Source organism: Drosophila simulans, chromosome X (assembly GCF_016746395.2).
Source record: "Drosophila simulans strain w501 chromosome X, Prin_Dsim_3.1, whole genome shotgun sequence".
Taxonomy (NCBI): Eukaryota; Metazoa; Arthropoda; class Insecta; order Diptera; family Drosophilidae; genus Drosophila; species Drosophila simulans.
Window position 1 is genome coordinate 5,982,722 of NC_052525.2, and position 11,900 is coordinate 5,994,621.

The 11,900-nt window shown below is 47.7% G+C and overlaps 3 protein-coding genes across 9 annotated transcripts; 1 reads left to right on the top strand and 2 right to left on the bottom strand.

The window, feature by feature from the left end:
* Positions 1-128: 128 nt before the first annotated feature.
* Positions 129-2,425, bottom strand: LOC6725279 (protein swallow). Its single transcript, XM_016172909.3, has 3 exons — positions 2,006-2,425; positions 1,029-1,862; positions 129-968 (listed from the first exon to the last, which is right to left on the bottom strand). Exons 1-3 carry the CDS (start codon positions 2,274-2,276, stop codon positions 433-435), a joined length of 1,641 nt encoding a protein of 546 aa, XP_016038297.1. The 5' UTR covers positions 2,277-2,425; the 3' UTR covers positions 129-432.
* Positions 2,426-2,594: 169 nt separating this feature from the next.
* LOC6725280 (transmembrane GTPase Marf) lies at positions 2,595-7,566 on the top strand. 7 transcript variants are annotated; one of them, XM_039297818.2, is made up of 9 exons: positions 2,595-2,896; positions 3,519-3,822; positions 4,017-4,306; positions 4,376-4,714; positions 5,000-5,011; positions 5,194-6,120; positions 6,190-6,360; positions 6,419-6,657; positions 6,728-7,566. In XM_039297818.2, exons 1-9 carry the CDS (start codon positions 2,873-2,875, stop codon positions 6,927-6,929), a joined length of 2,508 nt encoding a protein of 835 aa, XP_039153752.1. In that variant the 5' UTR covers positions 2,595-2,872; the 3' UTR covers positions 6,930-7,566. The 7 variants fall into 7 exon arrangements, with proteins under 7 accessions (XP_039153752.1, XP_039153754.1, XP_039153755.1 ...); XM_039297820.1 differs by having other exon boundaries at positions 6,461-6,657; XM_039297821.2 differs by having other exon boundaries at positions 3,738-3,822.
* Positions 7,567-7,684: 118 nt separating this feature from the next.
* Positions 7,685-9,496, bottom strand: LOC27206643 (serine/threonine-protein phosphatase 6 catalytic subunit). Its single transcript, XM_039297823.2, has 3 exons — positions 9,232-9,496; positions 8,858-9,145; positions 7,685-8,787 (listed from the first exon to the last, which is right to left on the bottom strand). Exons 1-3 carry the CDS (start codon positions 9,394-9,396, stop codon positions 8,329-8,331), a joined length of 912 nt encoding a protein of 303 aa, XP_039153757.1. The 5' UTR covers positions 9,397-9,496; the 3' UTR covers positions 7,685-8,328.
* Between the last annotated feature and the right edge of the window lie 2,404 nt (positions 9,497-11,900).

Below are 11,900 nucleotides of genomic sequence, written 5' to 3' on the forward strand. Positions count from 1 at the left end.
TGCAAAACATTGGTGACGAATGCTGAAGCTCTGCGTAATTGGCACTGGCAGTGTGGCCGAAGTCGCCAAGCATCCACTGCCAGTGTGGCCGAATCTGCATATGATTCACATGATTTCAATACATGATATATGTATCTACCCGAACAATTCGGATACAAATGCAAGTTAGCAAAATTTTTTATTAAAACAAGTACATATTTGCTTGGATAGAAATAAATATTACGTTTCACTACACAATTCGCCAAAGAGATTATTTTCCTTTGGAGGAAAGTTACTAACGAATTTGAAATTTGGTTATACATGCACATATTGGTTAACTGAATGCTGTGGCATTAAAAATGTTGACTAAATGGATCACGTAACGCGACATAAAATAACAGGATATGATTATACATACAATAAATAAATAAAAGTGGATGGTGGGAGGTTGGACTAGCGCTGGTTCCTTTGGTCAACGAACGCCTCCTCGGGCATTGCAGGCAAACCATCCATGTATGTGGCATTGCTGCGGTTCAATGGATCACCATTACGGCAGCGAACGCAAGGCCCCAGGAATCGCAGCATCCGGCTGCCCAGTGTCGTTCTTTTACTCCTAAAGTGGTCATGCGTTTCCAAGTGCGACATCGACATCGAGCGGACCAGCAGACGCGTCTGACTATCATTGATGCTCTGATTATGAATGGTGTCTTGACTCTGATTGCGTCCCTGACTGATATTGAAGCCCATCACCTCGATGACTCGGTTGTTGCGCTTGTCAAAGTAGTACATGCCATCGTGCTGGCCCCATTGCCTGGGCGAGATGCGCTCCTCCTGCGATACCCACTGCCGCCTGGAGCTGGGCGGCTCCTCCTCGTGCGCCTCCACCTCGATGGCCGAGTCGTTGCTGCTCGGCTGGCTGGTTTCCGAGTTGTTGGGCGCCGGGGTTCTTCTGACCAAGGCCCTGGATGAGGTGTTCACACGATGTTCGCCTTGAATAGAAACCAGATAATAATCTACAGATCTAATACAACAGCATTGAGATTGCTTACCACTACCGTTGCCATCAGCTTCGGTGCTAACGCTGCTAAAGTCCAAAGATTGTGGGTGAACCGCGCGTTGGACCTGGCCGGGATTCTGGGCCACTCGGGCAGAAGGCGCCACGCTGAGCAGTGCCAACTCGATGGATCCTTTGCTGCTGTTGTAGGTCAGGTCGCCCAGAGGATGGGGTGTGACCAGGACGTTTCCGGACGCGGGTATGGCGTTCACCAGGAAATCCGTTTGGGTGGCCTTGGCACTGGTCCCCGATCGAATGTGGTACATGAAGTGCTGCTGTGAGTTGCCCTGCTGGCGTCTCAGTTTCTGCTGGCATTCGCTTAGCTCTGTGCGCAGGGTCTCGAAATTGCACTTCATCTTCACAAAATCATCTGTCTTTCTGTCCAGTCTTTCCTGGACATACACGTTGAAGCCCTGCAGACGCTTCGCCTCTCCTCTCAATGACTTGATCTCCTGCTGCAGGCTCTCGTTCTCGGCCAGCAATCGGTCAAAGCTGCTGCTGGAGTTGTTTGAATTGGAATTGCAGTTCGAGTTCAATTGCGACTGGCAGTTTTTGTCCACCTTGAAGTCACCATCATGGACATACGCCTGCTGCATTGTGGGCGTTAGACTCTCCGGCATGGAGTTGACCCGTTGGAATCCGGCGAACGCCACATTGCGTCTCTTTTGGTCCTGCGCCTGGATCTCCGCTATGTACTGGCCCACCTTGCTGGTCACGTGCTGGAAGCGGCGCTTCGTGTAGGCCGAGTGGATGTCCTGGTAGGAGACAGCCTTGCTGGAGCGCCCGCTGCCCAATGGAGCCTCCTCGCCACCCAGTTTATGATCATCACCTGGTTGAAGAAGAAAGGATACAAGTAACCACTGGCCAATTTACTGTGCCCATTGACTGAAGTGCCCAATATCTTTGATGTTAATATTTCTCCCAGTGCAGTTAAGCAAGTGATGAGAGAGAGAGAGAGAGTGCATTTCTTACCATCGACATCCTCATCATAGTCGTCCTCATCCTCCTGATCGCGACCCACGGGATCGCTTACGCATGTCTTGGCACTCTTGTTGGCCACATCACCATCCGCATCAAACTCCGGATCCGCGTAGCAGATATCCAAAAATGGCGCCGTATTCCGCTCGAAGGCTGCGGGCTTATGGTGCTCAGCGAACCAGGTATTCCTGGCGCCACCGCTACTCAAATTGTTCAGCTGGTCAAACAGCTCGTCCGTCGGAAAACTCTCGTCCTGCAGACTCATCGCTTTGCACGCGAAACGCGGAAAAGCGGGGGAAATAATACAATTAACACGAGACACAAAATTACACGCGAATTCCAATTGAAGCGGGAAAGGCGCCGTTACATTCCGGCTAACTGGAAATTGGCTAGTGTGACCATTTCCAATCAGTGAAATTCATTTACAGGGTAAACTCTATTTTTAAATTAGAAAATTAAATGATTGAATCTAGGTGGTAGCAATTCAAAATGAAATATATTTAAATTAAATCTGGCAACGAATTAAAAAAATACCATATTAAGCTTCCGATTGGCATGAAAATATACTAAGCATGGGAAGGCATAAAAATGCACTAACGCCGGATGTCAGCAAACAACATGAGCTGGTCACCTTAACGTTACATCATGTGCATTTAAAAAAAATTAATAATATTAACTAAATTTCGTGAAATTGCCTCTCTGCAACTGGATTCTAGTCGGCAATGTACGGTTATTGGAAGTTCGAGCCACGCTTCTCACGATTTGCCATTTGAAAACGCATCAGCTGTGGGGCAGCAACTAAAAGAATCGAACAACCGGAGAGGAAAATAAATACAAATATAAAATAAAACAAATACAAATATGAGCGAGAGTGGCAATAATCAGGTTAGTTGATAGAGCGAGAGGGTAGATTGAACTTTATCAACTCGATTTACGCACACAGATGCAAATTGTCAGAAAAAAGAACAACCAAAAACATTAGATTATTATACTTTTTTCGCTTATATTTGTTTGCAGCGCAATTGGACCACGTGTGTGTGTGTGTGCAATTTGCGTTGCGGTATTTTCCTTTTCGCCAAATACAGTGCACTCTCGACATGGCGAACAACAAATCAATAGTTAAAGCTCACTCTACGATATACTTAGCAAACACATGCTTGATTTTGTAGCACACATTTTGTTTAACACTTAAACCACTCAAGTTGAGCTTATCTAGGGCGCACTGTATTCAATCGTTTTGTTTTTCCTTTCGTGTCATAATTTTTCATTTAATTTCGTTTCAGTTTTATGACGTTGATTTTTGAGCAAATACCCCAAAAGCAAAGTAACACACAATAAACAGAGATAGTTAAGTTTTGAGTTTCGGGTTGGCGGCGAAGTTGCAGAAGTTGGAAGTCTGAACAACCGAATCCCTAGGCTGCATACCTTTTGTTTTGTATCGCAATTCTCTTCTTCCACCAAAAACCATCTGCTAAACCGAATCACCCATAAACCGGATCCCGAAATGGCGGCCTACTTGAACCGCACCATCTCGCTGGTGACCGGGCAAACGGGCCCCGCCGACGACGACCGTCACGCCTCCTCCACGGACACGGTGGACAAATCCGGACCCGGTTCCCCGCTATCTCGGCTCAACTCATCGCTGCAACCATCCGGCTCCACACTGGCTGCCAATCTGCTACCCGAATCGCGGCTCTATCAATCCAACGACAAATCACCGCTCCAGATCTTTGTGCGCGCCAAGAAGAAGATCAACGATATCTACGGCGAGATCGAGGAGTATGTCCATGAGACGACCACCTTCATCAACGGTGAGTTATATATTATATTTAATAATATCCAACAGAAGCCATTGAATGGACTTCTATATTGCATGGTATTCGATAAGAACGATTATGATTCAGTTCATAGTTATACAAGGGAAATGGTGAAATTTTGATTCTTATCTAACATCTATCGCCTTTGGTGAAATACCCACTCAAACCAATGTTCGTTGCTCTTTCAGCCCTGCACGCGGAGGCGGAGATCGTGGACAAGGCGGAACGGGAGCTGTTCGAGAGCTATGTGTACAAGGTGGCGGCCATTCGCGAGGTACTGCAGCGGGATCACATGAAGGTGGCCTTCTTCGGACGCACCTCCAACGGCAAGAGCTCGGTGATCAATGCCATGTTGCGCGAGAAGATCCTGCCCAGCGGCATTGGGCACACCACGAATTGCTTCTGCCAAGTGGAGGGCAGCAATGGCGGCGAGGCGTATCTCATGACAGAGGGCTCCGAGGAGAAGCTCAATGTGGTGGTAAGTGGGCCACGCAGTTCTCCTCTGGGAATGTGTTTCGCCTAATGACCTAGTGACCTTCGTTCGCAGAACATCAAACAACTGGCGAATGCCTTGTGCCAGGAGAAGCTCTGCGAGAGCAGTCTGGTGCGCATCTTTTGGCCGAGGGAACGCTGCAGCCTGCTGCGCGACGATGTCGTCTTTGTGGACTCACCTGGCGTGGATGTGTCGGCCAATTTGGACGACTGGATCGATAACCATTGCCTGAACGCCGATGTCTTTGTGCTGGTCCTGAATGCCGAGTCAACGATGACGCGTGCGGAGAAGCAGTTCTTTCACACCGTCTCCCAGAAGCTGAGCAAGCCGAACATCTTCATCCTGAACAATCGCTGGGATGCGTCGGCCAACGAGCCCGAGTGCCAGGAATCGGTATGGTCTTCTAGGCGGCCCCTTTAGTTAGTCCACAATCTCTGTCAGACCCTGCATTAACATTACATGGCAGGCGAACCAAATGCCACATATGTGTACATATGTAGTTGACAATGGTTCGTTTACCAGCAGTTTTGCACTGCCACATCTCATTGGTAATCTCTTGGACCTCTTCGTATGCCTGTTGTCTCTATGTTGATGTGTGTCTTTTGTTTTTGTTTATTACCCAACCAACCAATCAATCTATCAAACAACCAACCAACTATCCACTGTAATCAACGCCAGGAACTGGCTAAGGTAATGAATGAGCTAGACCCGCTTGCTTGGTCCCACAAAAACCCAATCCACTCTGCTTTGGTCTCCTAATCGAATTGAGTCGATGAACACCTCCTTGTTTACTGTTCCCGAAGCAGCTTACTTAGTTGCCCTGAATGATTGTTCTATGCACTTTCTGAGACGCTTATTTCATCCATTGATAGGTCAAGTCCCAGCACACGGAACGCTGCATCGACTTCCTCACCAAGGAGCTGAAGGTGAGCAACGAGAAGGAGGCGGCCGAAAGGGTATTCTTCGTTTCCGCCAGGGAAACGCTGCAGGCGCGCATCGAGGAGGCCAAGGGCAATCCGCCGCACATGGGCGCCATTGCCGAAGGCTTTCAGATACGCTACTTCGAGTTCCAGGACTTCGAGCGCAAGTTCGAGGAGTGCATCTCGCAGAGTGCGGTGAAAACCAAGTTCCAGCAGCACAGTTCGCGCGGCAAGAGTGTTTCGGGGGACATGAAATCAATGTTGGACAACATTTACGAGCGGATCACCATATTCCGCAATCTGAAGCAGGACCAGAAGAACCTGCTCACCGAACGCATCCAGGGCACAGAGACGCAGATGATGCAGGTCACGCGCGAAATGAAGATGAAGATCCACAACATGGTGGAGGAGGTGGAAGAGAAGGTGTCGAAGGCGCTGAACGAGGAGATCTGGCGCTTGGGCGTGCTCATTGACGAGTTCAACATGCCCTTCCATCCGGAGCGTCTGGTCCTGAACATCTACAAGAAGGAATTGAATGCCCATGTGGAGAGCGGCCTGGGCAGCAACCTGCGCGCCCGCCTATCCATGGCCCTGGCCATGAACGTCGAGTCCGCCCAGACGGAGATGACCGATCGCATGCACGCCCTGGTGCCCAACGAGCAGCTCCTGGCCACCAGCACCAAGATGGTGGTGCGCACGCAGCCCTTCGAGATGCTCTACTCACTGAATTGCCAGAACCTCTGCGCCGACTTCCAGGAGGATCTGGAGTTCAAGTTCAGCTGGGGCATTACGGCGATGATCCAGCGCTTCACCGGCAAGGTGCGCGAGCGCAGCAAGAAGGGCCAGCCGGCACTGGTCAATCGACAGAGCAGTATTGGAGTGAGTTCTTACAGTATAGTTGTGGTGCAGCACCTTTACTATATCTCCGCCATCGAATCTCGTTTACAGCACAGCGTATCGACGCCGACCACCACGCCCGTGGAGGCAACTCCTGTGTGCCTGCTGCCCGCTCCCGTTGTGGCTGGCATTACGCCCGAGCAGCTGTCGCTGATCTCTCGCTTTGCGGTGTCCTCCATTGGATCGCAGGGCACCGTTGGTGGCCTCGTCGTCGCCGGCATCGTAAGTGTTAACGCTCGAATTATCATAACACCTCTTGTCCTCACCAACGACCAAGCAGGTGATAGTGCATAGCTATGTGATGAAATCAAACCACTTGCAGATGCTGAAAACCATCGGCTGGCGCGTCCTGGTGGGCGTGGGCGCCCTCTACGGCTGCATCTACCTGTACGAGCGCCTCTCGTGGACAAATTCCGCCAAGGAGCGCACATTCAAGTCGCAGTACGTGCGCCATGCCACCAAGAAGCTCAAGATGATCGTCGACCTCACCTCGGCCAACTGCAGCCACCAAGTGCAGCAGTGAGTATTGATCACTAGGCGATGGGAATCGCTGATCCCTAACCGAATATTCTCTGTCACATCTCAACAGGGAATTGTCGAGCACCTTTGCCCGTTTGTGCCGCACCGTTGACACCGCCACCACGGACATGAACGATGAGCTCAAGACGCTGGACTCGCAGCTGAACATCCTGGAGGCGAACCAGAAGCAATTGAAGCTGCTCCGCAACAAGGCCAACTACATACAGAACGAGCTGGACATCTTCGAGCACAACTATATATCGCCGCAGTAGTGGAACAGTAGTGGGTTGGCTGGGCGAGGGGCAGAACACTAACCAGGATGTGGCTGATCATAGAAATCGGGCGAAGACAAACACCCAAACACGACTACAACAACATTAATGCACCACGTATATTTGCTGCTCAACTCTCAGTTTTTTTCTCCTATTTTGTTTAAAGTGTTTCATTTTTTTTTTTGTAAAAAAATGCATGATGTGAGCCAATCGATTGGTGCCTCTTTATTCACTATCGTTTAAACAAATCGTTGTTGTTGTTGAGAATTTTTTTAATTCCTAACATGCACTACTCCGCTAGTGTGATTATTTAGTTTTTTTTTTGTAATTGTTGACAAATAGAGAAGTATCCAAAACACTGTGAGCATGGCCGGGTGCCATGGAAAAGCTAGTTGCGATGAATTATGCCACATGGTGATGACCCCAGAGCGCGAAAGTCACTCACTTATTTACCCCTTTTCGCCCCTTAAAGAAAGTCTAGTAATTATACATATTTGTTTTTGAATTGGACGCTAGAATAATGTTGGCGCAAAGCAAACCAATATATACAAACACAATTGTTGAGATGTTGAGAATGAGAATGATTCATGAACGAAAACGAAACGAAATAAAAGATATTTATGTAAGAAACTAGTAATTGCAAATATTTCATTGGAACTTTGAATATCGAGACGTGGCGCGAAAACGACAGAGATGGATGATGGACCTAAGGACACTCGGTTTTTCCCACTGATTACCCACGAATGCATTTTGAATTGTCTTTTTTGTTTTAATCATATCGTTTTGATCGGGATCACACAATTGGGTTATTCTTAGTTATTCTTGCTTATTTCCTTCAAAGCATTACAAATACAAAATGTACAAAGTATATGATTTGTGTGTTTGTTCACAGAAATAAATATGTAGGTTTGGAATACAAAATAAACTGAATCTCTATATAATTCTTGCTTCCATTAGCATCCGTTATCAGTAAATACAATACTTGGATATACGACTTAAAGAAATCAATTCACGTGCTCCGCTCTCTTTGGACTTGCCGGAAACTAATAACAAAGGTTTTAAACTGTGCTCTTAAGAATTAGATATGTGTTTTTGCCATACAAAAAAAAAGACGAAAATTACACGTGTGTGTGTGTTTGCGTTTGCTGTTCTGAGTGTTTGCTATGCTTGGTGCTGGTTGCGCACGTTTTGAGTTGAAGGCGTTGAGTTTCTAGGGTGGTCAAATGAAACGGATCAGTCAGTCAAAGGCTGCACTCCGCTCTGCTCTCCACAAGCGTATATGATTGATTACTAGCCACGATGCCGGAACAGTGGGCGGATCGTATTGGATCGGTATGTGGTATGGTATGTGGTATGGTTTTGCGTTGCATCAGATCACATCGCATCACATCAGAACGTTTTACAGGAAGTAGGGCGTTGTGTTCTCCTTGGGTATCACACGCTCCGCGTCCGGAACCGCCAGGAAGATCTTCGTCTGCCGCTTCTCCGCCGTTTCGAAGCTGAGAATGGCGGCCACGTTGCCGCAGCGATAGCAATAGTTTGGCGCCGACCACACGGTCACCAGCTTGCCCTCGAACATGTACTTGATGCCCTCGTTGACCAGCTGGTGTGCTCGGCATATCAGGTTCAGATTATTGATCGCCATGAAGTCCTTGGTCACATTGTGGCCAAACAGCCAGCCCGCGCCGCGCGGACTCTGGCCCCAGTACTCCATGTCCTCGGGATCGGACCACACCAGATCGCAGAAGGCACCCTTGTACGGTATCTCGCCGTTGCGATCGATCGTCCTGATCTGGTCCAGGGTAATGATCTCGGGACTCAGGCCACCGTGCACGCACAGCACCTCCTCGTCGATGATCTATGTATCGGGGTAAGCATTATGGTTAAAATGGTGTTGTCCACATGGAGTATCCTATAGTGCAACTCACGGCAGCGATGGTGAGCAAATCGAAGACCTTGCAGCAGTACTTCCAGCCATTGGCATTGCCGTACTTGCTGAAGCACTCGTCAAAGAATCCGTACACCTTGGTGATCTGCCGCGTCTCGTGGTTGCCGCGCAGCAGGGTGATTCGGCTGGGATAGCGCGCCTTCAGCGTGAGCAGTCTGGTGAATGTCTCCAGCGAGTAGTGGCCCCTGTCCACGAAGTCGCCCATGAATATGTAGTTGGTATGCGGCACCTGGCCTCCAGTGCGGAACAGCTGCTCCAGATCGTAGAACTGCAATTGTGGGCGGGTGGAGTGCGATGGCATTGCGTTAGTGGGCATTGCAACGACGCAGGAGACGACCACGGATGACCGCTTACCTGGCCATGGATGTCACCGCAGACGGTGACGGGCGTGCTCACGGGCAGGATGTTCGTCTCCTCCAGGAGGATGTCGCAGACCATCTCGCACAGCTTCTTCAGCTCGTTCTCCGGCAGGTACTTGCATTTCTTCACGTCCTCTATCCACTTGTCCACGTCGCCCATGATGCCCGCTGCCTGTGAAATCCACGGTAAATCGCCTTAAAACAAGTTAATAAATAAGTATTGGTTGCACGTCCATTTGCGCACCTACGGTCACACTGGCTGGTGTTTAATGGCAAGCGAGCTACGGTTACACTGCTGACACTGTTTTAGAACTAACAAATTGATCTAAAGTTTCTTCTCTTCTTTTCAATTTGAATACTATTGTTGCGTGCTTTATTTGCTTATGTTTTCCATCGATAAATGATGCATCCATTTTTTAGCCAATACAACCACCAGTCGCATGGGTCATTCTTATCAGAACTGTGCTGATAATTCGTAACTTGGTGTGTACACACTGTGTAGCTTGAATTTTTAGATGTTATCGATAGCTAACACATTTGAATTCAAATTCAAAATATTTAAGTACTTTGGCGGAAGATTTAAGTTTTTCTGTATTGCCTTCTTTGTTTTTGTGGCGGCAAGCGAAATTAGTTGCAATTAGCCTTTAGCCGCCACAAATCATAATTAGTCCGCGCTGAAAGCTTTTTAAATCCGTTTATTTTTTAAACCAACCCCATTTACATATATATATATATCCTTTGGCTTCTTGAAAATAATCACGCTCTTAAATTTTATTGCCATCGCACGCCACGCTACTTGTTCGCTGTTTGTTTTGCGTCGCTCCGCTCCTTTTTTCCGGGCGCCGAGTGTTAAGGGTTATGAGAAGCGTGCTGGCATGCGTTTTTCGGCACGGGGTGGCACATGGGTTAATGGCCCTGCAGCTTGTTTAGAGTCTCATTAGCACGCTGCCATTTGATTGTGTTGGCTTCTTTCATTTACTTTTCGCATTCGCTGGATCTGGAGTTGGAAAAACAAACGTGCCACAAAGGTGACAATTCGCGAATCAAGGGAAATTGTTATAAAAATTAAAGCACAAAATATATTCAGTTTATTTTAAAGCATATATTCATAGAATATAATTGAATTAATTGTTTGTATTTGCGTTTAATGATGGAATCGAATTAAATGAAATAACTTTTAGTTTTGCAAATCGCCACCCATCTCTTTCTGCCACCTACTCTCCGTCTCTCTCTTTCACTCTCTCACTCTCTCGCTCCCTCCTTCTCCCGCTGGCGAAGATGTCGTGCTCCATCATTAGTGGCGTTACTTTATGCCCTTCCGTTTTGGTATTCAACTTGGGCTTGTTCTCCCAACAGCTTTTTGTGCTCTTTTGGCCATCTTGCCAGTGCTTTCCATCCAGCCATCCTGCCCCCCAATGCTGGCCCCAATCCGCTCGCATCCTTCCATTGTCCTTGCCGCTCTGTGTGTCGCTGTTTGTGTCCGCCTGGCACAATGTTGACAATTAAGTTAAACTTGTTTTCTTACTTCGTTTCGTTACGTTTCGCCAATTCCGCTCGCCCTCTAAAAGTCAAAGTCCTGTCGTCTGCGGCTGATGTGGCTGATAATTATGTGCCCCCTGCACGGACGCAAAGGACACGGACGGCGGAACAAGGACAACGGACAGCGGACAGCGGACACCCTCTTGGCTTTATCTTGCTGCAAACACGGTGCCAAAAAGTGCAGAGTTTCGTGCGAACAATCGATTAAAAAACAAAGACGAGGATTTAATATTTAAACAAAAATTTCTCAGCTCACAGTGATTTTTTTTTATTCGCAAAAAGATTATTACACCTTCGGCAATTTGAATGGTATTTTAAGCATTTTCCTGCTGTGCAGCCAGCGGTAAAAAAAAAAAAAAAACATTGAGAGCAGGCGATAAATGGCCAACAGTTGTGGGTCATTTTATATTTTTGGCATTGTCCGCCTTCTTTGGCCGCGCTGCTCATTTTAGCCGGCTTTTCGCTCCTCTCTTTCCTCATTGTTGACGTTCTGTTAACTTGTTTTTTCCTGTGCCACTCCGGCCACGCCCCCTTCTCTTCTCTTCTCCTTTTTTTTTGTTTTTATCTTGCGCTGCTTGTCTCATTTCTCTGACGGCTTTTTGGCTGCCCTTGCTCTTGTCGCTTGGATTGTCGTCGAAAATTAAATAAAATTAATTACCGCGTGTGTTTGTATAAACACACACACACTCGCACACACACGCACAGCGGGAGAAGACAGGCGGGACTGCCACACAACCAACCACCCACCTGTGCCGTTTGATTCACGCGCGTGTGCGCATCCAGCGACCTCAAGGAGCCCACAGTCCGCCCACAGTTGCATCAACATTTAAATCAACCTCAGCATCAGCGACTCCCGGCCGCAACTTCGGGCCAAAGGATGTCCAGCTGACCGAATCGGAGGTCACTTTGTCATAACGTTAACGCACTAATGGAGCGTTGAAGAAGTGTGCAATAAATGGCTAATTAAATGGGACTTAAGTTATCAAAGCAAATGGGGCACATACATACGTTTATTTCCTAGAAAATGGAATATTAAAAAGTGCAGTTTGAAAATTAGTTGTAATATGCTTACGGTTACTTTGCCATCGTAAACAATTAATTTGTCTGCGGCTGAATATGAACATC